We start from the raw sequence: 25,111 nt of genomic DNA, 5'->3' as shown, positions 1-25,111 counted from the left end.
TGCCTCCGCGCGGCCAGGCGGACACCCGAACGCTGCAAGCAGCGTTCGGGTGTCCGTCTGCTGAGCAGAGCGGATCCCAAACGCTGCCAGACTGATGCATTCTTGTGAGAGCCTTTAAACGGACCTCACAAGCGGAGCCCCGAACGCAAATGTGAAAGTAGCCTTAGTTATCACACTGATCGGCGGATCCAGCAGGCACGCAGCTCCGACGACGGAGCTGCCTTGCGGATCCGGCGTTGCAAAACAACTGAAGGACGGATCCGTCCTTCCGGTCTGCGCATGCACAAACCGGGAATATTGTGAAAAAGACTGACAGAGGGATCCGTCCATCCGCATGACAAGCGGATAGACGGATCCGTTATTGCAATGCATTTCTAGACGGATCCACACCTGGATCCGTCTACAAATGCTGTCAGTCGTCACACTGATCGGCGGATCCGGCATTGCAAAACAACTGAAGGACGGATCCGTCCTTCTGGTCTGCGCATGCACAAACCGGGAAAACTCTGAAAAAGAATGCCACACGGATCCGTTCATCCGCATGACAAGCAGATAGACTTTTTTTGCAAAGTGCAGAGCAGGGTGAAGGAAAGGTCAGGTTGTTCACGCCCAGAAATATTCATGAGGCAGAGCTCAGGCTTTGTTGTTACACGCCCCCTCAGCATGTAAACAAAGCAATAACAGAACCATGAAAAGGTGTAAATATGGGTTTTAACTTGATGAAATCTAGCTTAACCAAATTATATGTATATCCTGATGGATTTTAAGAGTTTATTTTTATTTATTTTTATTAACTCGGATAACCCCTTTAAAGGGAACCTGTCAGCAGATTCATGCAGCCATTACCACAGTCTCTGGCATTACAAAGAACTCCTTTACTCTAAAATGCTGTGATGCTTCAGAGATAACTTCCGTTTAAAGGGATTGTCTGAAATGTTACATTTCCCTAATATCACTAAAAAAAATCTCTTAATTCTCCGTCACTCTAGCACTTCAGTCCTCACCTGCGGTCTGTGTTTAGAGAGCTGCAGCAGCAATATCGCTGTTTATGCCCCCCCCCCCCCAATGAACGCTATTAAACCCAGCATGTATTGAGTGAGCTCACTCCAACAGCACACTCCATACTTTCCCTCAGCCACTGTGACATACAGGTAAGTCACGGCGGCTGAAGGGGTTAATCAGACCTCAGATCAAACCCCCCAAATCAGACCCCAAGTCTTCATCAGACCTTAGTTCAGAACCCCCAATATTCATCAGGACCTTCCCAATCAGATCCCCAATCTTTTAGACCTCAGAACAGACCTCCTTGCGGTGGACTGAGAACTTAAAGTGGCCCTGGAAAAAAACTAAAAGTGGCCCCATGTTGTAGGCGAGTCCAAATTGACAGAAGGTAGAGCCAAATAAAGTAGGTGGGGCCAACACAAGTAGGCAAAGCCAACAATACCATTTTGCAACACAAAATACCACCCCAATAAAGCCTAATACCACATTGCAACCCAATATACTGCCCCAGCAGCACAAAACACCTCCTCAGAAGATGTCCAACTATGGTGGCCAGCACCACGTTCTGTCCTCCTAAACCAGTTGCATCAGGATGGCGATACAGTTGAATTCAGAAGTCAGGAGGGCATCTGTAGCCGTCAGATAATTACTTTCTTGGCTAGCGGCCATAAGGAAGGCTCAGATGGCCCCCTAGGCATCAGCCCACCAGGAAGTTTCCCTGTAGGGTCTATGGCCAGTTCTCACATGGATTGTAGACATACATACTGGATCACAGTAGGGGAGATCAATACAGTCAAAGGAAGCATCATTTTATGACACAGTGCAAAAATAGCAATAATTTGCCCAAAATTTTTATTAAAGGGCATCTTTCAGAAGATTTGTGCCTATGAAACTGGCTGACCTGTTATATGTGCGCTTGGCAGCTGAAGGCATCTGTGTTGGTCCCATGTTTATATGTGCCCAAATTGCTGAGAAACATTATGTAATATATGCAAACGAGTCTCTAGGAGCAACAGGGGAGTTGCCGTTACACAGAGTCTCTGCTCTCTCTGCACTTTGATTGACAGGTCCAGGTGTGATTACATTTTCACTGCCTGTCCCTGTCAGTCAAACTGCAGAGGGAGTGGCAGTTGCAGATAGAGCTAAGGCTCTAGGTGTAACGGTAACGCCCCCGTTGCTCCTAGAGGCTCATCTGCATATAATAAAACAGAATTTTTCTCAGCAATGTGGGCACATATGAACATGGGACCAACACAGATGTCTTCAGCTGCCAAGTGCACATGTAACAGGTCAATCTACTGACAGATGCCCTTTAATGAAAACAGAAGACTGTCCAGCTCCATGGAGTAAGTAAAGCTTACAAAACTTTTATTTCATAGATATTAAAATATTCACAGAATCTGAATTGCACCAACACTCACATGTTTTCATTGCAGCCATGACCTTAATTGGGGCCGTGATCGAAACACGTAAGATTGGTGCAATTCCGACACTGTGGATTTTTTAAATATCTATGAAATAAAAGTTTTGGAAGTTTTACTTACCCCATGGAGCTGGACAGTCTTCTGCTTTTGGAAATCTCATCTGCTTGGCTGGAGCGGAGTCCATGCAGGGTTTGTCTTTTTGCTCTTGACATTACACTGGTGCACATGGCTTCTCTCTATGACACCTCGTCATTACATGACCTAAATTAGCCTGTGCCCTTTCTCTAGACAATTTTCAAATATTATGAGAGGTAAACATTAAGGGGGGGTTATGAAAGACAGGCATAAAACACAGGTCTTTAAAATGTCCTGCTCTGCCAGAAGATGCTACTCATGTATTTTGAGCTGCAGGTCTAGTCATCAATCAGGCGCATCCTCTGACCGCTCATGCGCCAGAATGAAATCTACGCTGCGAACGTTTAATATAGTTGCAAACCTTGTGTCTTTTCACACAAAAAGAGGTGCAGAGAGATGATAAATCTCCCCCAAGGTGTCTAAAATACATACATTTCTAGGTGCATCTTGATTTTTAACGATATTGTGGTCACTAAAAGTCTGAACTGGGCCAGTAGACTTCTATGTAGGGGTGAGCGAACTTCTGTTTCCAAGTTCGGCGTACAAGGTTCAGGTTATGGAAGAACCCTGCTACGGATTCCGAATTACATTATGGTCCGTGGTAGCGGAATCCGTAATGCGATTCTTCGATAAGCCGAAGCAGAACTCTGGACGCCAACACTAGTTCTACGCTCTGTGCAGCAACCGTACTCCAATTCTGTCAAAATCCTAGTTTCAACACCTAAAACCTAGGGGATAACCAAGCAGGTTATGATAATAGGGGTCTATACCCCAAATAGCTCTCCACCTCTGCTTATTATTATAAATGACAGTGGTTCTGCAGCCAGTCTTCAGCACGTGTAAAGCAACATGCAATGGAATCTGACAACCACAACATGGCCGACTTTATCCAGTCAAATTCACCGCTTTGCGTCCACCTATTCGATTCTGATTGGCTCCATATCCCGTACTGCTAGTTGTGCCTAAACTCCATGCGCTGTAAGGACCCGGTCCAGCAGTGCGCCGTGAAGACATTGCCTCCTACGTGTTGTTATTTTATATGGCATTACTAATCTTTATGAACAGTGCCCACGTGACTTAGACATGTCACCTGACCGCGTGACATCATCACGAGGCCCTTACGGCGCATGGGATTGAGACATTCCCGATGGGAATTAGCCCACTCTGTGCTTTATCTGACGCGGGGTACGAAGGGGCGGCGTGTGGAGGTGAGCGCTGCGGACCGGAGCGGGTGACAGCTGCGGCATGACGTGTGCGTTCTTACGCTCTGTGGCGGGATTGTCGGCAGGTCACTAGGCGCTTGCGTGTTGGAGACGGTGGAGTGAGCGGGTTTACTACTACTACTACTACTGCTGTGCTGGTAACGTAGACTCCCTGAGGGCGGGATCCGCTGGGTATCATTGTGGGCATATCACGGGGGGCTGTGACTGTCCGGGACGTGGGCGCTCATTAGAACCTGTAGGAATGGTGGGTTTCTCATGGACATGTGCCCCTGCATCTTACCATCCCTTAGGCTGTTTTCACACTGGTTTTGGTGGAGTGTTCCCCCCTCTAGATGTTTTGCATCTGTATTGGAAAGACTCCATGAAGAAATCACTGGGGGGAGTTTATCAAAGACCTGTTTTATGTCGGTCTCTATCTCTCTGCGCTGCAGGGGGCACAGGCCTGGTCATAAATGCAGCGCATACTCCGCCAGTCCGCACACCTGAATTGAAACCAGCACTACTGGCCCTGTATTGGGCTCCATTCACACACCCGTATAAGGGGTCCGCAAACTGCGGAACGGGTGCGGACCCGTTCATTCTCTATGGGGATGGAATGGATGTGGAGAACACACAATGTGCTCTCCGCATCCGCTTTTCCGGAGCATGCTTCCGGTTTGCGGCTCCGGGAAAAAATAGAGCATGTCCTCAATTGCGGACAAGAATAGGCAGTTTTATGGGGTGCCGGCCGGGTGTATTGCGGATCCACAATGCACTACGGATGTGTGAATGGACCCTTACAGTCCTCATTTGTGTCAGTCAGAAAAGCCTGTGTAAATGATGATGTGCTCCTCCGCCACACCCCTTTACTAAAGCGTCAAAGGTGGCAGGGAAACTCCACTTGTGCCTAGATTTAGGTGCAGTAGAATTTAAGAAGTTGCAAACCCAGGGTTTCCAACTTGCTTACACGTGGGGATGGTAATTATCACGGTGTGCAAAAAAAAAAGTACCACAAAGAAAAAAAGCCAGAGCCAAATTCACGTGTGAGGGTCTTGAAGGCCTTGTGTGCCTATAACTCCAATAGTCAGAACACCTGAGCCACTTCAGACTAGGAATGGTGGCACTGCAGACAAGTGGGCATTGTCCAGAAATCCATCATTTCTACCCGGCAGCCTGCCTCCCCTACTGGAAGGATCTGGCTCTCCATCTTCCAGTCCTGGGTTTGTTTTCTTCCTCATCGACATGGTCCTGATCTTTTCAGTAGTAGAGGCAGGCTGCGACTAGGGTTGGGCGATATACCGGTATCATAATATACCGCGGTATTTTGCTGTTTCCTAAATACCGTGGTATTTCGTGACACCATAGAAGCAGTCATGTGCGCTGACCGCTTCTAAATCTGTGGCCGCCCACCCCAGCATGAACCGATACGGGACATTTGCAGAGTACTTGTACTCGTGCAAATGTCCCCGATACCTGCTGGCCGCTTGCGGCGGCGCTCTTAGCAGTTCGGCCGGCATGGGGGAGGGAAGGAATTCTGTGACTCGCATTCCCGGCACCCAACCTCTGAGAGGACGCTGTGGTCCGTGCAATTAACCCCTCAGGTGATCACAGCGTCCTCTCAGAGGTCGGGTGCCGGGAATGTTCTTAAGTCTCTGCATTGGTGGCAGTGGGCACTGCGCTCCCCCAGTTTTAATCATTGGAGGCCACAGGGTCGTCCCCCCATCATTGGTGGCAGTGGGCAGTTCCGATCGGAGTCCCAGCAGTGTAATGCTGGGGCTCCGATCGGTTACCATGGTAGCCAGGACGCTACTGAAGCCCTGGCTGCCATGGTGTGTTAGTGAGCAGCTTTATACTTGCGTGCGCCGTGGCCGCCGGGCGCTCCTTCTGTTTGTGCGGCACATTGCTAATGCTATAAGCGATCACCTTACGTCACAAAAAGTGCAACACCAAGCGATCAAAAAGGCGTATGTCTAACAAAATGGTACCAATAAAATGTCACGTCATCCTGCAAAAAATGAGACCCCACAAAAAAAAATCGCTCAAAAAATAAATAAAAAACTATTGCTCTCAGAACATGGAGACACTAAAACATATATATATTAGGGGTGCACCGAAATGAAAATTCTGGTCCGAAACCGAAAATTCAGGATACCCCTTGACCGAAACCGCCTTTTTGCCCAAATACTTTTAAAAGACCCCCCACCCCATAACAGTGCCATCCACAGACCCCCCCACCTCATAACAGTGCCATCCACAGACCCCCACCCACCCCATAACAGTGCCATCCACAGACCCCCACCCACCCCATAACAGTGCCATCCACAGACCCCCACCCACCCCATAACAGTGCCATCCACAGACCCCCCCCCACCTCATAACAGTGCCATCCACAGACCCCCCCCACCTCATAACAGTGCCATCCACAGACCCCCCCCACCTCATAACAGTGCCATCCACAGACCCCCACCCACCCCATAACAGTGCCATCCACAGACCCCCACCCCATAACAGTGCCATCCACAGACCCCCCCCCCACCTCATAACAGTGCCATCCACAGACCCCCCCCCACCTCATAACAGTGCCATCCACAGACCCCCCCCACCTCATAACAGTGCCATCCACAGACCCCCCCCCCACCTCATAACAGTGCCATCCACAGACCCCCCCCACCTCATAACAGTGCCATCCACAGACCCCCCCCCCCCACCTCATAACAGTGCCATCCACAGACCCCCACCCCATAACAGTGCCATCCACAGCCACCATTGTACAATTAATAGATTAATAGAAAATAGCGGGGAGGAACTGGGAGGAGGAGCTGGGGGCCGGTGCGTTCACTGTTCTCCGGCCCCCAGCTCCAGTAGTTATAAAATGTTGTACAATTAATAAGAAATCTATTCATTTGGCCCCCCTCTGCAGTATTACATTCAATACAGCCACATCATACTCACAGGGCTGTCATCTTAATGCTGGCCGGCCGGGCAGAGGAGCGGCAGCGTCACAACTGACGTCATGTGCCCGGCCTACTTTCTGAATGAAGGAGGCGGCGCAGGCATGTGACGTCAGTCGTGATGCTGCCGCTCGTCTGCCCCGCCGGCCAGCACAGCCCTGTGAGTAGGATGTGGCTGTATTGAATGTAATACTGCAGAGGGGGGCCAAATGAATAGAATGCTTATTAATTGTACAACATTTTATAACTACTGGAGCTGGGGGCCGGAGCACAGTGAACGCACCGGCCCCCAGCTCCTCCCCGCTATTTCCGGCCGATATGTAAAAATATCGGCAGAAACAGATTAGGTGCATTCTCGGCCGATATTTTCGGCCGCCGAAATTTCGGTGCACCCCTAATATATATATATTTTAAGTGTACATATTGGGTATCGCTGCGTCTGTAACAACCAGATCTATAAAAAGATCACATGTCCTAACCCCTCAGGTGAACACCATAAAAAATATAAAAACAGTGCTGAAAAAGCTATTTTTGTCACCTTACATCACAAAAAGTGCAACACCAAGCGATCAAAAAGCATATGCCCCCCCAAATAGTACCAATCGAACAGTCACCTCATCCCGAAAAAAATGATACCCCATTTAAGACAGTCACCCAAAAAATAAAAAAAAGCTATGGCTCTCAGACTATGGAGACACTAAAACCTTTTTTTTTTTGTTTCAGAAATGCTATTATTGTGTGAAACTTGAATAAATAAGAAAAGGAATACATATTAGGTATTGCCACGTCCGTAACGATCTGCTCTATAAAGCGGTCACATGACCTAACCCCTCAGATGAACGCTGTAAAAATAAACTGTTCCAAAACAGATCGTTTTTGGGTCGCCTTGCCCCATACAGTGTAATAGTGAATGACCAGAAAAATACTATGGGCCAGATATATCATTAGGCAAAGTCACTTTTGTGGAGTGGAAAAGTGGCAAAAAAGTCCCAAAGGCTAAAACTGCACACAAATTTGCGACTTTTTTCTGCTCTGCACTATGCTCGCCAGTTTTCTGAAAGTGGGCGTGTTTTCGTATGTAAATGAATCTCTAGACAGATTTACTATTGGGACTTTTTTAAAAAGTCGCAAAAAAGTCGCAACTTCACTCCAGTGAGGACCATGCTTATCTTATCAGACTTTTTAATAGAACATGCGACTTTTTCATAAAAACGTGCGACTTTTGTAAAGCTGCTTACTGACGGATAAACTGCTACCGTCAAACCACATTTATTACAGTCTTAAAGGGGCGATCATAAATCTGACTTGGCTAAAACTGACTTTAGCCATATGTGAAAGTGGAGTGAGCTGTCAGAGTCGTGATAAATCTGGCCCTATGTACCCCAAAATGGTACCAATAAAAACCTCAACTCTTTCTGCAATAAATGAGCCCATGCACAAGACGATCGGCAATAAAAAAATATGGCGTTCAGAAAATAGACACAAACATAATTTCTTTTTCAAAAATGCTCTATGTAAAACTGAAACAAAGTAGACATATTTGATATCATTGCATCTGTAACAACCTGCTCTATAAAAATAGCACATGATCTACCCTGTCAGATGAATCTTGTACGAGCTACCTGAGAAGAGTCAAATCTATTCATAATCTGCTCTCACCTATCTGCTGATAATTGTCAGTTCTCTCCTAGAGAGAAAGGGAGAAAACTAGGTAGAAGACTGTCAGTCATCAGCAGGGGGAGCAGGGATTCATGAATAACCTTGACTCTTCTCAAGGCCTGGGCTGCAATGCTTATGATGCTGGTTCTCAGCAACCACTTACTTGTAGCTCATGAGTGACACACCGCTGAAATCAGCATTTCTGTCACTATTTTATGCTATCCTCATTACGGTCAGCATAAAGTTTGACAGGGTTCCCTTTAAAAAGGACCTTTCACCAGAATAAAACTTCTAAAGTAACTATACAGGCATGTAGAGTGGCGCCCAGGGACCCCCCTGCACTTGCTGTTATACCTGGGCGCCGCTCCGTTCTCCCGTTATTGCCTCCGGTATCTTTACAGTTAGGCTCCACCCAGGGGAACCTGCCGGCGTCTCGATCTCCCAGGCTGTAGCGCTGGCCAATCACAGCGCTCAGCTCATAGCCTGAGAGAGAAAAAAGCCTCTCGGGCTATGAGCTGAGCGCTGTGATTGGCCAGCGCTGCAGCATGGGAGAAGGAGGCGCCGGCAGGTTCCCCTAACTGTGAAGATACCGGAGGCAATAACGGGAGAACGGAGCGGCGCCCAGGTATAACAGTAAGTGCGGGGGGTCCCTGGGCGCCGCTGTACATGCCTGTATAGTTACTTTGGAAGTTTTATTCTGGTGAAAGGTCCTCTTTAACCTTTGAATTACAGAGATAACTTTGAGTCTACAACTGTTAGGGTGTTTTCGGATGGATGTAAAGGTCCCTTTGCACGTTTACATGCCGTCGCTCTTCCCCATCCTGTCTCGTTGTTTGCGCTGCACGTTCTGCCACTGGGAAATTATCTTTTCTGCTGCACAAAAGATAGTTACCCGATGGACAAGTGTTTTACTGGTTCGTTGGTGCATTACACCTCCAGATCATCGCTAACCAACGTTGCTAATAATGCTGGTTAGTGATGATATTTTCAATTGTTGGCCCATAAGGTCGCTGTTACAAATGGGGGTTTTAATGGTGGTTCTTTTGCGCTTTTTTTTTTTTTTTTTTTTTTTTTTTTTTTGTGTGGTTAAAATACCAGCTTCATATGTAGTAAAAGGTCTATGTGCAATATAAAAATTCAGGACACACAAGCATTTATTTATTTTTTGACCAGACTTTCAAAAACTCTGCATGCTGTAGATTATAGCATTTTTGTATTTTGATGTTTCCTTCTCTATAGGGGAAAAAAAGAACATGAAGAAAACCCCAGTGGTATGCCACACTGTATGCACAAAAGACCACAAACACGGGTCACTGATTAAACTGCAGCGCTGTTTCTGCCATTGTTTTTCATGTAAAAGCCAGCGCTGTACAGGATTATTAGCTTTTTTTTTTTTTTTTCTTCTGATTTCTTTTGGGTGCAATATTTACACAAACAGTGATGCAAAGCCATGCAATGTGTACTATTGGCAGTGTCACAAGCAAGTTAAAGGGTTTCTACCATCAGAAATACCGTTATATAGCTGACTGACATTAGCACATCGCTAATGTCAGCACTACATAACAGTGTGTATTTTTTTTTTTTCTTTTTATTTATTTTTTTACATTTCTCCCTGCAGCCGTTCTGATAAAATAAGCACTTTTATAATATGCTAATGAGCTTCTTGGTGCTATGTGGGCGTAGATTCAGCACCTAGAGGCTCTGTCTACTCGCCCTTTATCCCGCCCAGGTCCTCTGTTCTGCCCGCCCTGCTCCTCTTGATGTCACGGTTCGCAGCATCGCTGACTAAATCCCACGTATTCGGCGCAGTAAGTGAAGGCCACTCTCCTGGTGCCGACTTCCTCACTGTGACGTAGTTGGCGTAGGCGCAGTGAGGAATCCGGCACCAGGAGTGCATAATTCGCTGTCTGCGCCGAATACAGAAGTGAATGGCGCGGGATTTAGTCAGCGATGCTGTGAACTGTGACATCAATCAAGAGGATCAGGGCGAGCAGAACAGAGGACCTGGGCGGGATAAAGGGTGAGTAGACGGAGCCTCAAGGTGTTGATTTTACGCCTGCGTAGCACCCAGAGGCTCATTAGCATATTATAAAAGTGCTTATTTTATCAGAACGGCTGCAGGGACAAATGTAAAAAACATACTGTTATGTAGTGCTGACATTAGCGCATCGCTAATGTCAGTCAGCTACATAAAGGGTTTCTGTCATCAGAATTACTGTTAAGAAAAATACATTCACAGACACTTGAATTATTTGTATATTCGTTTATACATTATAATGTTTATCTTTTACTAATTTAGTTTTTTTCTTTTTCGTAGCTTGTTCACACATCACTTGTGGATTAGACTTTGGTGCCATTTGAATAATGGAAATCCTTCGAAAACTAAATGAGCTTGACTGCAGTCGGTGCAGTTTTCATGGTGCAGACTATAAGAGTGTCCAAATCCATATGGGAACTATACATCCAGAATTTTGTGAAGAAATTGATACTGGTGGTTTGGGAAAACTGGTATTTTACCAGAAGAGTGCAAGATTGTTCCACTGTCACAGATGTTTTTTCACAAGCAAAGTGTTCTCCAATGTGTATTACCATATCTTGGGTCAGCACGCAGAACCTGACAAGTCAATCAATAAATTAAAACCCATTTTAAAGCCTAAATCAGAAAAAAGCTTTGAAAGAAATGATTCTGAAAGTATGGTCAGTGAAGATGAAAAATCTATAGATGAGAAATTCAAGTTGAAAGAAGTAAAATCTGAAGAAAATGACACGCTTACTTCTTGGCCAGAAAACGTGCCATGCCAGGTAACCCAAGATAGTTCTGACATTGAACTTAAAAGCAGCAGTAGCAGCAGCATGGAGAAGAAGGCAGGAGCCATCTTCCCGGAAACTAAAGACTCTAGCTGTGATCCTGAATCTAGCAGCAGTAGTGATAACATCAGCACAGAGAAGTCTGCACACGCAAAAATGGGGGTTGAGTTTTCTGATGTTGCTTCTTCACCTTCAAAAGATATACCTGAATTTTCTGATGAAGACTATGGACCTGCCCTGCCTGGTGGCATACCACATTTTTCTGATGAAGAAACTGTAACTCAATCAAAAGATGTTCAGGAGTCTTCAGAAGATGATGTCTTACCTGACCAATCTAGAGGGATTGAGGATATTTCTGAAGATGAGATGCCACTGGAAGAAAAACCTATACATAATATATCTGAAGATGAAAGTGTTCCAGTTCCGTCAAAGCCAGAAGATTCCTCGGAGGAGGAAATGGCGGCTCCAGTTAAAGACATGATGGAGTTTTCTGATGAGGAGGAGGATGAAGATAATATGGCATTGTCAAAGGAAGACATGGAGTTTTCAGAAGAGGAGGAGGTAATTAATGAACGTAAAAATGTAGAGACCACAAATGCCTCTAAAAATGTAATGGATTTTTCTGAAGAGGAGGAAACTACAAATGCGTCAAGAAATGTGATGGAGTTTTCAGAAGAGGAAGAAACCCCAGGTTTATCAAAGGACATTATGGAGTTTTCAGAAGAGGATGACGACGATGATGATGCAGCCCCTGCAATGTCAAAGAGTATTATGGAGTTTTCAGAAGAGGAGGACATTTCTCCTCCATCAAAAGATATGCCCAAATATTTAGAGGGTAACTCAACGCCAACTCAATCAAAAGACTCCGAGTATGCTGAAGATGCTGATGCATCTGTGTTCAAGGGATCATCACCGTTTTCAGAAGATGAAACGCTAGATGAATGTACTTCTGTACGTCCAAGGGACTTGGTAGATAAATCTAAGAGTCTCACAGATACAGCACACTTGTCAGGAGCTTCACATTTTTCAGAGTTTGCAGGTACTCCATCATGGTCCAAAGATGGACTTGACACTTCTGACTCTGGGGACGTTTCTCTAAGTGCTCCAGACACTTTGGAAGTATCAGATGATAAAGATAGTTATCTGAAAGATGAGGAAATAATGCAACATGTCAAACGTGTTAAAGCAAGGTTTCAGTGCATGCTGTGTGACTATAGGCCTTTGAAAAGAGGGCCTATTTTGCACCATTTGATCACCAGACATAACATGCCTAGCCCTTTTGTATGTAAAACATGTGGGGAGACCTTTGTAGTGGAGACCCATCTGAAAACCCATCTATCTTCCCACACGAAAGGTTTGTATAAATGTCATCGTTGTAATTTTCAAACTGATCATCCAAGGGGTTTCAAAAAACACCAGACACATTGTGAGAGATGCCACAAAGATGATTCAAGTAAACCTGTTGTGGGCTTCCAGGAAGAAGACCATGAAGAACCATGACTTCATTGAACTTTGGCTAGACTTTGACATTTCATTCTGAACTAGTTAATAGAGGTGCCCTAATTTCTTCTGAAATTACCAGACCCTTACTTGGCTTAGAGAAGAAGAATTTTAGATGGTGTACAGGTTAGGCTACTTTTGCATTACATATTATTATTTTTTTGATCTGTCATGGATCTGCAAAAAAAAAAGCTTCCCTTACCAGAATACAACTGCATGCATCACTCTTGAACTGATCCGGTTGTATTATGTTTTCTATTGTCGGAGAAAACGGATCAGCCCCCGTTGACTTGCATTGTGTGCCAGGACGGATCTGTCTTGCTCCACACTACATCACGGACAGAAAAACTCTGCATGCAGTGTTTTGGTGTCCACCTCCAGATTGGAATGGTGACTGAATGGAGGCAAACTGATGCATTCTGAGAAGATCCTTTTCCATTCAGAATGCATTCAGGCAAAAACTGATCCGTTTTGGACCGCTTCTGAGAGCTCTGAATGGATCTCGCAAACGGAAAGCCAAAACGCCAGTGCGAAAGTAGCCTTAGAAAAGTACATTAAAATGTTCTCAAAGATTTAACCATCTTTTGTTGTAGAAGAAAGAACGTAGATCATGTTTGTAAGGCTAATTTCACACAGGCGTTTTGGCTTTCCGTTTCTGAGATCCGTTCAGGGCTCTCACAAGCGGTCCAAACGGATCAGTTTTGCCCTAATGCATTCTGAATGGAAAAAGATCTGTTCAGAATGCATCAGTTTACCTCCGTTCAGTCACCATTCCGCTCTGGAGCCGGACACCAAAACACTGCCTGATGAAGCGGACCCAATCTGGCACAATAGAAAACGGATCCGTCCTCCATTGACTTTCAATACAAACAAATCAGTTCTGAACGGATGCAGACGGTTATATTATCTGAACGGATCCGTCTGTGCAGATCCATGACTGATCTGTACCAAACGCGAGTGTGAAAGTAGCCTAAGCAGTGATCTTGCCTACACAGTGGTCAGGTGGCCTTTTGTGAGTATTATTTGCAATTTGCTGAAAAATGGTTGAGTAGGCATGTTGTATACTGAAGATCTATTTCACTTCTTAGGCTGGTTTCACACGGGCGTTGCGGATTGGGGCCGGATGCGTTCAGTGAAACTCGCACTATTTTGCAAGCAAGTTCAGTCAGTTTTGTCTGCGATTGCGTTTAGTTCAGTTTTTTCCGCGCGGGTGCAATGCATTTTGATGCGTTTTTCACGCGCGTGATAAAAAAACTGAATGTTTACAAACGACATCTCTTAGCAACCATCAGTGAAAAACGCATCGCACCCGCACTTGCTTGCGGATGCAATGCGTTTTTCACGCAGCCCCATTCACTTCTATGGGGCCAGGGCTGCGTGAAAAACGCAGAATATATAACATGCTGCGATTTTCACACAACGCAGAACTGATGCGTGAAAAACAACGCTCATGTGCACAGACCCATTGAAATGAATGGGTCAGGATTCAGTGCGGGTGCTATGCGTTCACGTCACGCACTGCACCCGCGCGGAAATCACGCTCGGGTGAAAGGGACATTAAGGCCTCTTTCGCACTACCATTTAAAAAAAATAAAAAATTCTGTTTGTGGGAAGTTTTTTGCGTTCCGTAGATGGAACCATTCATTTCAGTGGTTCAGCAAAAAAAAAGTACTCTGTATGCGTTCAGTTTTTCCGTTCCGTTGAAAGATAGAACATGTCCTATTATTGCCCGCAAATCGCATTCCGTGGCTCCATTCAAGTCAATGGGTCCGCAAAAAAAAACACCTCCTCCGTATCTGTTCCGATTTTGCGGAACAATCCATTAAAAATGTTATGCCCAGCCCAATTTTTTTTTTCCATGTAATTACTGTATATGCCATATGGAAAAACAGAACAGAAACAAAAAACGGAACAACGGATCCGTGCAAAACACTGAAAAAGCCATACAGTTGTGTGAAAAATCTGTGATTTCTGCCTAAATCATGTTGCTTAGAAAAATCTCTTCTTTCCTCTAGTAGTAAGTTGTATTTTGTCTTTGACGCCACACTGGGTCTTTATTTGTGAAAGTGTTGCCTGCATTGACCATAATAGCATCATTCTCCACAATGTAAAGAGAAGAGATTTCTTCTCAGCAGTGTTTTTCATAAATAAGGTTTTTTATACTGTGAACATTTCATGTGCAGGGTTGGCAAAGGTCTTCTTGAATTTCGCCACTATTGACAATTTTTATTACACATATGTAATATCCTGTTCTGGCAATTTTATTTTTTATTTTTTTTCTGCTGCCTGTTGGTATACTGGTACATGTTTGTTTTGTAGTTTTGCTGCAATGTGTTTGTATGATAAAGTTGTCTTATTTAACTCATTTGACTGTACTGATTGTCAGATTGTTTTAACATTGATGTCTGGCCCAGTTTTAAGCAATGTTCACACTTTTTCATCTTTTCAGCACACTTTCTTCTGGTGCATCTTCTTATTGTGAAAAACAACACAGCTGCCAGAATTTATTTTATTAAAGTTATTCCTATTTTTGCATGTGATAATCATAACTCCGGAATATTGACACATTGTCTTTGCAACTTCATTTGTGTGCTTTTTGGAGGGGGAAAACGTGTCAAAACCATTTAGTAATCAAAGTTGCTGTAACCTGACCAGCAGGGTTCTGGCTATTCCCATTATCCATACCCCTGCTGTATGCGCTGGCATCGGTGAAAACACTGATGCTGGCACATTAACCCTAGCTGTGCTGTGGTCAGTGCAGACCGTGGCACGTGTGATGTTTGTGTAGCGTCCCCATCGAGCCCCTGTGCTTCGGTGACAGGGACCTTATGGTTGGGAAGGCAGCCCGATGCCTTCCATAGGCATTGTGCTGACTTCCATAAGGCCTGTGAAACCTAGCCCCCCCCCCGTACTACTTTATTTCGTTTTGTCCTTTTGATATAAAAGCGCAGTACCGCCTGCGCGATCATCAACCTCCTGAGGGCAACAGCCTCAAAAGTCTCGCTGGGCATGCGCTGAGCCCAGTGATGTAATCTGAGCGCTGTTGCAATGAGGAGGTTGATGATCGCGCAGGCGGTACTGCGCCTGCGTGAGTTTTCTGGCTGCCGACAGGAAGAAGGATGGGGCATTTCCAGAAGGTAGACTATGACGTGGGGAGGGGGCGGAACCGTTTGCCGGGCTGTGGGAGGTTATTTGAGGATCAGGAGGCGTTCTTGGGCACTGCAGGGGGGCGTCATTGGGCACCGGAGAAGGAAAAAAACGCCCCTCTGGGCACCTCTGAGCCTCATTAGCATATCATAAAAAGCGCTTTTATATCAAAAGGACAAAACGAAATAAAGTAAAAAGAAGACTGCTGGAAATAAGGTACTTTAGTGAGCATAGCGATGGTGCCAGCTTAAAATGGTAAAAGCAGGTGACAGATTCCCTTGAAGTTTCAAGTAAAAAATAAATAAAAAATTGTGGAAATATTAACTATTGCCATGTCTGTATCGACCGGGTTTTTAAAAATATCACCTGATCCACCCAGTCAGGTGAATGGCACTTTTTTTTTATGCCAAACAAACCATTTTCTGGTCACCTTGCCTCACAAAAACTGTAATGACAAGCGATCAAAAAGGTGTATGTAGCCCAAAATGGTACCACTCAAACCATCATCTCACCCCACAAAAAATGAGACCCTACATAAGACAACCGCTCAAAAAAAAAAATGTGGCGCTCAGAAAATGGCAACACAAAAACAAGATTTTTCTTGTAAAAAATGCTTTGTGTAAACCTTAAGAAAAATAGACATATTTAGGTATTGCCACATTCGTAACAACCTACTGTATGAAAATATCACATGATATACTCTGCCTGTTGAACACTGTCTAAATAAAAACTATCAAAGATTACAAAAGCCTCAATGCACTATGGTCAAGGGTGCCGAGGTACAACGTCACACTCCCAGACAGCTAACCAAAATACTATGCGTACCAGGGTATCTTAGTCAAAATTAAATATAACTTTTACTAGATATGCCATAAAATTACTAATAACAAACATACACAGTGAGTAAATCAACAGAAACTGAATTTCTATCAACGCACCAGAATGCTGTCTGGTCAAAGTGATAGTAAGGTTCAATCTTGCCACCTTCAGATGTATGGACTGTGGACCAGCAGCCGGTGTGTGATTGAAATGTATCCTTAACTGCAGTGGCCAAAGAATATTGATGACTGGTGCTCTGATTGTAGGTATATAGTATGGATATTACCTATGATGCTCTAGTTCTAATACCCTCCTTAGCCCCCCCCCCCTGCTTATTTCATTATCTGCCTAACAAACACAGAGCAGCCACCTGATAGGGGCGACGCCATACGGAACCTGTCACTAGCTTGCGACATATTTCCTATGCTTACCCTCACTATTTCCCTGCATGCCATGTTTCATCCCTGTATTGGGACTCATCAGGGGACTTGGCCTAGTGAAGAAAACTGTAAACAAAAAATGAAAACCGACAACACATTTAGGGCTGCAACTAACGATTATTTGAATAATCGATTAGTTGTCGATAATTTCATCGATTAATCGGGAAAAACACCAAAATGACAAAAAAGGGGTTTATATGATTTTACTTGAAAAATTATGTACAAAGGCCATATTAAAACAGTTTTAGGAGTTATATAATTTATAAACATTTTGCATTAGAATGAAAAAAGACATGTCTACATGGTCAGGGCTGAGGCTAGCTCTCGCACATGCTATGTTGCCTGTTACAGAGAAGGGGCGTTCTGATGGTGTGGATGTACTTGGAATAGACAAGTATGATCTTGCAAGTTTAACCAGTTTAGGATACCTATCTTCGTTAGATTTCCACCAGCTCAAAGGGTTTGTCATCCTTGTGGAGAGGCTTCTCAGCAAAATAGGACTGTACTTCATTTCTGATGACTGTTAATATCCTCCTCCATGTGTCCTCTGCACTGCTGCCACCAGACTTAAGGAGAGTCTCCAGTATAGAGGATGTTCTTGATGTTGAAGGTCCTGGCTCAGCATCATCTGTAGAAATAGACGTGGTAGTTTCCTGCTGCACCTCCAGGATCTCGGTTCTTCTTAGAGCAAGCAGCTCTGTCTGCACTTTTATTATTCGTTCAGGTGTCAGAAACGTCAATTTCCTAAATCTTGGGTCCAGTGCATCGGAAATAATGACAGGATTTAGAACCTGTTCTGATAGGATATCACGCCATCTGCTGTGAAGCTGGTCCTTTGCAGTGGCTTGGAAGCTCCTCATGGCTGCAGTTTCAAAGGAAGCACGCTCAATGGACCTCAACAACCCCTTGACAAGTGCAGGCATTGAAGATAGAGATGGATACTCTTGCCCACTCATGAACGCAGTGGCACACTCAAAAGGCTTAAGCGCAGTAGAAAGCTCCTCAAGAACAGTCCACTGTTCTGGCTTTAGGTCCCGATAATGTTTTCCCTTTATGGTAACTGATGGGTCTGACAGGGTTGCAGTAACTGGCCACCTTTGCTCAAGGAGTCTGTCAGCCATATAGTAAGTGCTGTTCCATCTGGTGCTGAGATCTTTCACAAGCTTATGTTCTGCTGTACCCGTCTGCTTCTCCTTCAACTTGGTGCTGGCTAATTCACATTTTTTTTTTAAGTGTTCAACCAGTCCTCTGGCAGCACTGATGGCTGTATCAATACCTGCATTTTTCATTGCAGCCTTAATAACAAGCTGCAAAGTGTGGCCAGTGCAGCGGATACTGGACCATCCATGCTTCTCCTCCAGGATGTTCGCAGCAGCCACTATGTTTGCAGCATTGTCATGGCAATGTGTGCAGCTGTGTGTCTCTCCTCCAGGGGCATGGTTGTCAGACAGATGGAATTCATCTGCCCATTGTTGTCGCTGTTATTTATGCGATATCCTTCTTTGTGTGGTGCCAAATAGGTTAGTAATTATAAGTATAAGCTCATACAGCTTTCTCAATGAGACCAATACAGGCTGGTATCATGGAAAATATGCCATGCTTTATTCAACTCATATACACTTATATAGGCAATATGAGGTAGACAAAAAGGGTGGTCCTAAATGAAAGTTTATTGGCTCTGTGACAAAAAGGGAGTAGTTTGCTAACTTTATCCTTGAGTTTCATTGGCACATTTGAAACTAGCAACTTAACTCCCCCTCGCTTTCCCCAATAACCTTAAAACAAAGAAAATGCACACAAGGCTCCTGATTGATTTTGCCATCTAGTGGAGAAAAATGTGTACTACAGTATATAGACAAGAGAAATAAAAACCCGTCTCACACAATCATCCCCTATGTGGTGGCATGTAAAACAAGGTAAGCCTCAGTTGCTACGCTGGTCCATATGTCTGCAGTCATCTCTATTCTGCTCTCATGGTGAATGGTATCCGTCACATGCTGAAAGGTCTCCTTGTACTTCCTCTCCATTAGTGTGGTGAAATGGGTTCTTGATGGAAGCTTGTCTGAAGTATTTAGTGCACTGACCATGCTGTGGAATCCTTTGTCTTCGACCACGACCATGGACAGTGGTCGCATGTCAGTGACTAACATTTCTAATACAGAATCTGTGAGAACAGAAGCTTGTGCTGGTGTACATTGAGGATTTACATGCACAAATCCAGTCGTGGAGCGCTGCCTCTTACTGAAATGATTGAAAAGCAATATATTAGTAAAAAAATCTATTTGTCTATCTTCCTCACATTTATATATGAGTAGGTTTGACAGAGCTTTTTACCTGCATAATACATAATTTACTACTTACGGGGCTATTCCTTCCTCTGTGACGCCAACATGTTTCCTTCTCATGTGCTCGTTCATCACGGTTGTGCTTCCGTGCCACGCCAGCGCTGCGTTACAGATTTTGCAGACAACCAACTTGTTGGATGAATGTTGAGTGAAGTGCTCCCATGCCTTGCATGACTTTGTCCGCACGCTTTTCTCAGTGGTCAGTCTCACCCCCGTCAGCCATAATGCAGTTCTGTAATTGAAGCAAATGCTTAAAATGAGTGCTGGTGGGAGAGGGGTTTAGTACTAGGACATGCAGGAAACAGGTTAAATAGCATGACATAACTTGCACAGCATAGCAGTGTACGCCTGTCTCTCACAACCGCAGCCCCCCACCACCTGGAGGTAGTAGACCCAATAGGGACAGAAAAACCAGCAGCAGCATATTAACAAATGTATCCACTACTGACTTCCCGCACCACTCCCCACAGCCCTTCCTCACCTCGCCGTGTCTCTCTCAGGGGGTTCTCCCTACTGCACCGCGCCACTGGACTCTGGTCTGGAGGTTACACATTTAATCTTCAAGTACTTCTCCTACTACTATCTTGATTACCTGGATGAGCTGGCGTATCAAATTTATTTCATTTTTCTAGGACTTCTTTTTACGTTTACACCGGTTGCTGTACAGCTTCATTAACATTATAATGTAATAGTTCAGAGAGTTACCCACACGGCAAATTCAAATGTTATTTTTTTATTTTGTTTTTACACTTTTTTTGTATACTTTATTGAGTGAGGGGCTTATTTACATTTTAATAAAACTAGTCTGTATACCCTAGTGGAGGGTGGGACTGAAAGTCAGGGACTTAACTGCGGCAGTGCGGGATTTACGGGACCTGCAGGCATAGCGCCTGACCTCCCGCCTGCATAGCAACGAATCGGCAGATTATTCGATTACGGGATTCGTCAACAACGAATCCCGTTATCGAATATTATCGATAACGTTGATTAATCATCCATTAATGGATTTGAAATGGCTGGTTATTCATACAGGATAATTCAAGTACAATTGTTGGTATCTTCAATTTTACAAAGTTAGCGAGGTAGACCCGAGGTATTTCATGCCTAAAGTATCATATGGTCACAGTTATAGTACACTTCAGACAACAATGTTCACATAGGGGATGTATAATACACAAACACATACAAAACTGAGTATATATGATAAAATGATGACTGATAGGATTATACATCACCCTCCACGTAATTGGAAGAGACGTTACATCTGTCTCAGGGTCAATTTCACATAAAAACCCCTTTAGATAAAGCAGCTAAAATTCTGCTGTTCGTTTAACCCATTAGGATGTACAGTTTTTAGATAATAGATCCACTTTGCTTTACACTGGAGAATTTTCCAATCCCAGTTGCCTCCTCTTATCGATCTTTTAATCAACTCAATGCCCATGAATGAGAGGCACTCCATTTTGCCCAAGGCCGTCTTTACCAAAGGGCAAAAGGGGCAGCTGCCCCGGGCCCAGTTGCTCCTGGGGGGCCCAAAGCAGCTGCCTCTTGAGCCCTGCTAGCTACTGCCCCGGGTGTCAAGCCGTCTGTGTTAAAGTTGTGATCTAGGACCTTAGATGACATCATCACCATATGACCAGTAACCTAGCAATTACTGGTCACATGGCTATGAGGTCATCACAGGTCCTAGCAGGAGTGTTGCAGAAGTTAACTGTGGAGCTTTTTTGTGTGAAGATTATATCAGAAAAAGGTGACAGGGGCTGTTATGTTAATATACTGTAAACTACTGTATAGTGGGGTGCTGTATACTGTGTGGGGAGCTGTATACTGTGGGGGGCTGTATATTGTGTGGGACTGTATACTATGTGGTGGGCTGTATACTGTGGGGGGGCTGTAGACTGTGTGGTGGGCTGTATACTGTGTGGTGGGCTGTATACTGTGTGGGGGCCTTATACTGTGTGGTGGCCTGTATACTGTGGAGGGGCCTTATACTGTGTGGTGGCCTGTATACTGTGGGGGGGCCTTATACTGTGTGGTGGGCTGTATAGTGTCGGGGGCTGTATATTGTGGAGTGCTATACTGCTGTACTGTATACTGTGGGGGTCTGTATACTGTGGGTGCGGTATAGTGTGGAGTGCTATACTGCTGTACTGTATAGTGTGGGGGGCTGTATACCTGTATAGTGAGGTGTTGTATGCTGTGAGGTGTTGTATACTGTGGGGTGCTATACTGCATACTGTGTGGTGCTGTATACTATAGGGTGCTATACTGCATACTGTGGGGTGCACTGTAACACTAGGGTGAGCCGAGCCCTGGTCTCCTTCCGGCAGAGCGGTGCCCACTTCCAGCCTGAGCCCAGAGCACTGATCCTGAGCCGCTGGAGTCTTCAGAGCTGGAAGTATTTACAGTCATTCACTGTACTCTACCAGGTGTGTGGATTTTTTGTGTGTGTGTTGTGGTGGAGGGCATGATTGCCTGCTAAGGTGTGGGAAGGCGGGATCCAGGGGGCCCAAGTAAATTTTTGCCCAGGGTCCAATCAATATTAAAGACGGCCTGATTTTGCCCTCATGCTCATTCCTCACACGGCGTGAGACAGGCATCTCTAAAATTTGCAATGTCACCCAAGTGCTCTCCTATTCTTCCTCTCAGCTCTCGTGTTGTTTTTCCAATGTATTCTTTACCGCATGAGCATGTTATTTTGTATATGGCCCCTTTGGATTTGCAGTTTATGAAATCCCTGATCTCGTATGTCCTATTGGTGTTATGGCTTTCAAACATTTTCCCACATTTCATGTATTTACAGGCTATGCACCCCAAACATCTGTAATTGCCGTACAACCGTTTATCCAACCAAGTTCTTGGTACAGCAGCAGCCGTGAAATGGCTTTTAACCAGTTGGTCACGCACACTTTGTCCCCTTCTATAAGTGATACTGGGATGCTCCTTAATTACCTCACAAATATCAGGGTCCATTCTCAGGTAAGGACAGTATTTGCGGATGATGTTCCTCACACTGGTTGAGGCTTCATCATAAGTGCTGATGAGGTGAATCTCCCGAGTGTTACTTTGGGCCCCCACAGTTCTTGAATTAGTGGAATTGAGTAAAGACGTGCGGCCCCGAGCCAGAGCCGCCTGATAAGCCGGGTTCAATGTTCTTAAGGGGTAACACCGCTCTAGGAATCAAGTTACCAAATCCGCCGATGATGTATAATCCTATCGGTCATCATTTTGGGCTTTACTGGCTGGCCCCGGGGTCACATGATCCCGGCTTGTGGAGCACACACTATGCGTTCCAGGGGCAGTACATGCCTCCAGGAGGCGGGATGGGGCGGTAAAGCCAAGCGCATTTTGAAAGGAGGGATGACTTGCAAGTCAACGCTCTCCCCATTCATTGACATCAGCGGTGAGGGGGCTGTACGTAGGGGACATTTCCCCCCCTGCCATGACACTTTTGGACCACTGTCCCATTGTGCCCACCCCTTATCTGGGATGAGACATTGTAACTTACCAGTAAGTAGAGGTGGTTTAATTTTTTATTTTTTCAGTTTTGAGAGTGACTGAGTCTCGAATTATGACTAAGCAATGTGTTGTTTGTTTTCCTTTTTTGTTTTACAGTTTTCTTCACTAGGCTGCGTCCCAATACAGGGATGAAACGTGGCATGCAGGGTAATAGTGAGAGTAAGCATAGGAAATAGGCCGCAAGCTAGTGACAGGTTCCGTATGGGGTCGCCCCTATCGGGGCGAGTGCTCTGTGTTTGTTAGGCAGATAATGAAATAGCCCCCCACCCTGTTTAAGGAGGTTATTAGAACTAGGGCATCATAGGTCATATCCATGCTATATACCTACAACCAGAGCACCAGTCATCAATATCCTTTGGACACTGCAGTTAAGGATACATTTCAATCACACATCGGCTGCTTGTCCACGGTCCATACGTCTGAAGGTGGCAAGATTGAACCATAGGCTACTTTCACACTTGTGGCAGAGTAATCCGGCAATCTGCATGCAAACGGACAGCATTTGTAGACTGATCCGGATGCGGATCCGTCTTACAAATGCATTTCAAGAACGGATCCGTCTCTCTCCGCATGTCCTCTAGAGAAACAGATCCGTTATATATATTTTTTAAATTTTTCCCGGCATTCCGATATTTCTAATACATTTCAATGTAAATTAATGCCAGATTCGGCATCTGATCCGGAATTTTAGACAGAGAGAATACTGTAGCATGCTATTTCCTCCGTCCAAAACGCCGTTCAGTGACCTGAAATGAAGACATCCTGATGCATCCTGAACGGATTTCTCTCAATTCAGAATTCATGGGGATGAAACTGAATAGTTCTTTTCCGGTATTGAGCCCCTATAAAGGAACTCTGAGCCGGAAAAGAGAACCGCTAGTGTGAAAGTACCTTTACTATCACTTTGGCCAGACAGCATTCTGGTGCATTGATAGAGATTACGTTTCTGTTGATTTACTCACTGTGTATGTTTGTTATTGGTAATTTTATGGCATATCTAGTAAAAGTTATATTTGACAGTATGTTGTTAAAAATATAAGAGTATTTTGGTTAAATAAAAACTTTGTCAGAACAGTAATTTTTTTTTTCACCTCGCCTTACAAAACGCATAATATCAAGTGATCAAAAAGTCATATATACCCCAAAATGGTACCAATGGAAATGTCCTCATCCCGCAAAAAATGAACCCCCATAAATAAAAACCAATGGATCCCATAAACCAATCCATCAAAATCTGTGCTGCAAAACCATTTAGCGCTTCTTCCTTTGAGTCCTGCCAGTTTACCACTACATATGGGGTATTGCTGTATTCAGTAGAAATTGGGTAACAAATTATGGTGGGTTTTTTCTTCTGTTGCCCCTTGTGGAAATGAAAAATTTGGGGCTAAAGCAATATTTTATTGGAAGTAATGAAACTATTCATTTTCACAGCCAAGTGTTTCCAAATTCCGTAAAATACTTATGGGGTCAGAGTGCTCAGTACACCCCTTAATATATTCTTTTGAGGGGTGTAGTTTTCAAAATGGGGCCACTTGTTTAAGGTTTACACTGTAGGGGTAAGTCAGGGTCTCTTCAAATACAAAATGGTGCCCAAATACTGTTCTAGCAAAATCTGCCTCCAAAAACCATTTGGCGCTCCTTTCCTTCTGACCATTGCCATGTGCCCGACAGCAGTTTACTACGACCTATGGGGTATTTCTGTAAACTGCAGAATCAGAGTAATGTATATTGAAGTGTATTTTGCTGTTAATCCTTGCTGTGTTGCAAGAAAAAAAATAATCAACATAAAAAAATCTACAAACCAAAATTTGATTTTTAAATTTTACCATCCGTTTTGAATAATTTTAGGTGTTTAGTCTCTAAAATTGAGTCATTTATGGGTGGTTTCCATTAGGTAGCCCCTCAATCACTTTATAATTCAATTGGTGCTGAAAAAATGGTTCTGGACATTTTGTTAAAAATTTGAAAAATGGCTTCTAAAATTCAAAGCCATCTAACATCCTAAAAAATTTTTTATGACATTTACCAAATTATACCAACATAAAGTAGACATATGGAAAATGTCAAGTAATAACTATTTTGTCAGGTATCACTATCTGCCATAAAAGCTGAGAAATTCATATTTAGAAAATAGTGAATTTTTCAAAATATTCTCATTTT

General features: G+C 44.3%; 1 protein-coding gene and 1 long non-coding RNA gene across 4 annotated transcripts in view; one reads left to right on the top strand and one right to left on the bottom strand.

Annotated features, from left to right (window-relative positions):
• The first annotated feature begins 3,637 nt into the window (after positions 1-3,637).
• LOC122931206 (chromosome alignment-maintaining phosphoprotein 1-like) lies at positions 3,638-13,081 on the top strand. Of its 3 annotated transcripts, none has more exons than XM_044285231.1 (2): positions 3,638-3,769; positions 10,691-13,081. In XM_044285231.1, exon 2 carries the CDS (start codon positions 10,738-10,740, stop codon positions 12,679-12,681), a length of 1,944 nt encoding a protein of 647 aa, XP_044141166.1. In that variant the 5' UTR covers positions 3,638-3,769; positions 10,691-10,737; the 3' UTR covers positions 12,682-13,081. The 3 variants fall into 3 exon arrangements, with proteins under 3 accessions (XP_044141166.1, XP_044141165.1, XP_044141167.1); XM_044285230.1 differs by having other exon boundaries at positions 3,688-3,921; XM_044285232.1 differs by having other exon boundaries at positions 3,695-3,813.
• LOC122931207 overlaps positions 12,209-25,111 on the bottom strand; it is a 74,217-nt gene continuing 61,314 nt past the window's right edge. Inside the window, exons 2-4 of the long non-coding RNA XR_006388223.1 lie at positions 19,449-19,664; positions 18,969-19,328; positions 12,209-12,324 (exon numbers count right to left, since the gene is read on the bottom strand). This is a non-coding gene — a long non-coding RNA (uncharacterized LOC122931207). The remainder of the gene's footprint in view (positions 12,325-18,968; positions 19,329-19,448; positions 19,665-25,111) is intronic.

This window comes from Bufo gargarizans, chromosome 3 (assembly GCF_014858855.1).
Source record: "Bufo gargarizans isolate SCDJY-AF-19 chromosome 3, ASM1485885v1, whole genome shotgun sequence".
NCBI classification, from domain to species: domain Eukaryota; kingdom Metazoa; phylum Chordata; class Amphibia; order Anura; family Bufonidae; genus Bufo; species Bufo gargarizans.
This window is presented reverse-complemented; position numbering and strand designations above follow the sequence as displayed.

What these genes read in the sequence shown, in the direction of transcription:
- LOC122931206 (XM_044285231.1), top strand. Translation starts at nt 10,738, where the DNA reads ATGGAAATCCTTCGAAAACTAAATGAGCTTGACTGCAGTCGGTGCAGT.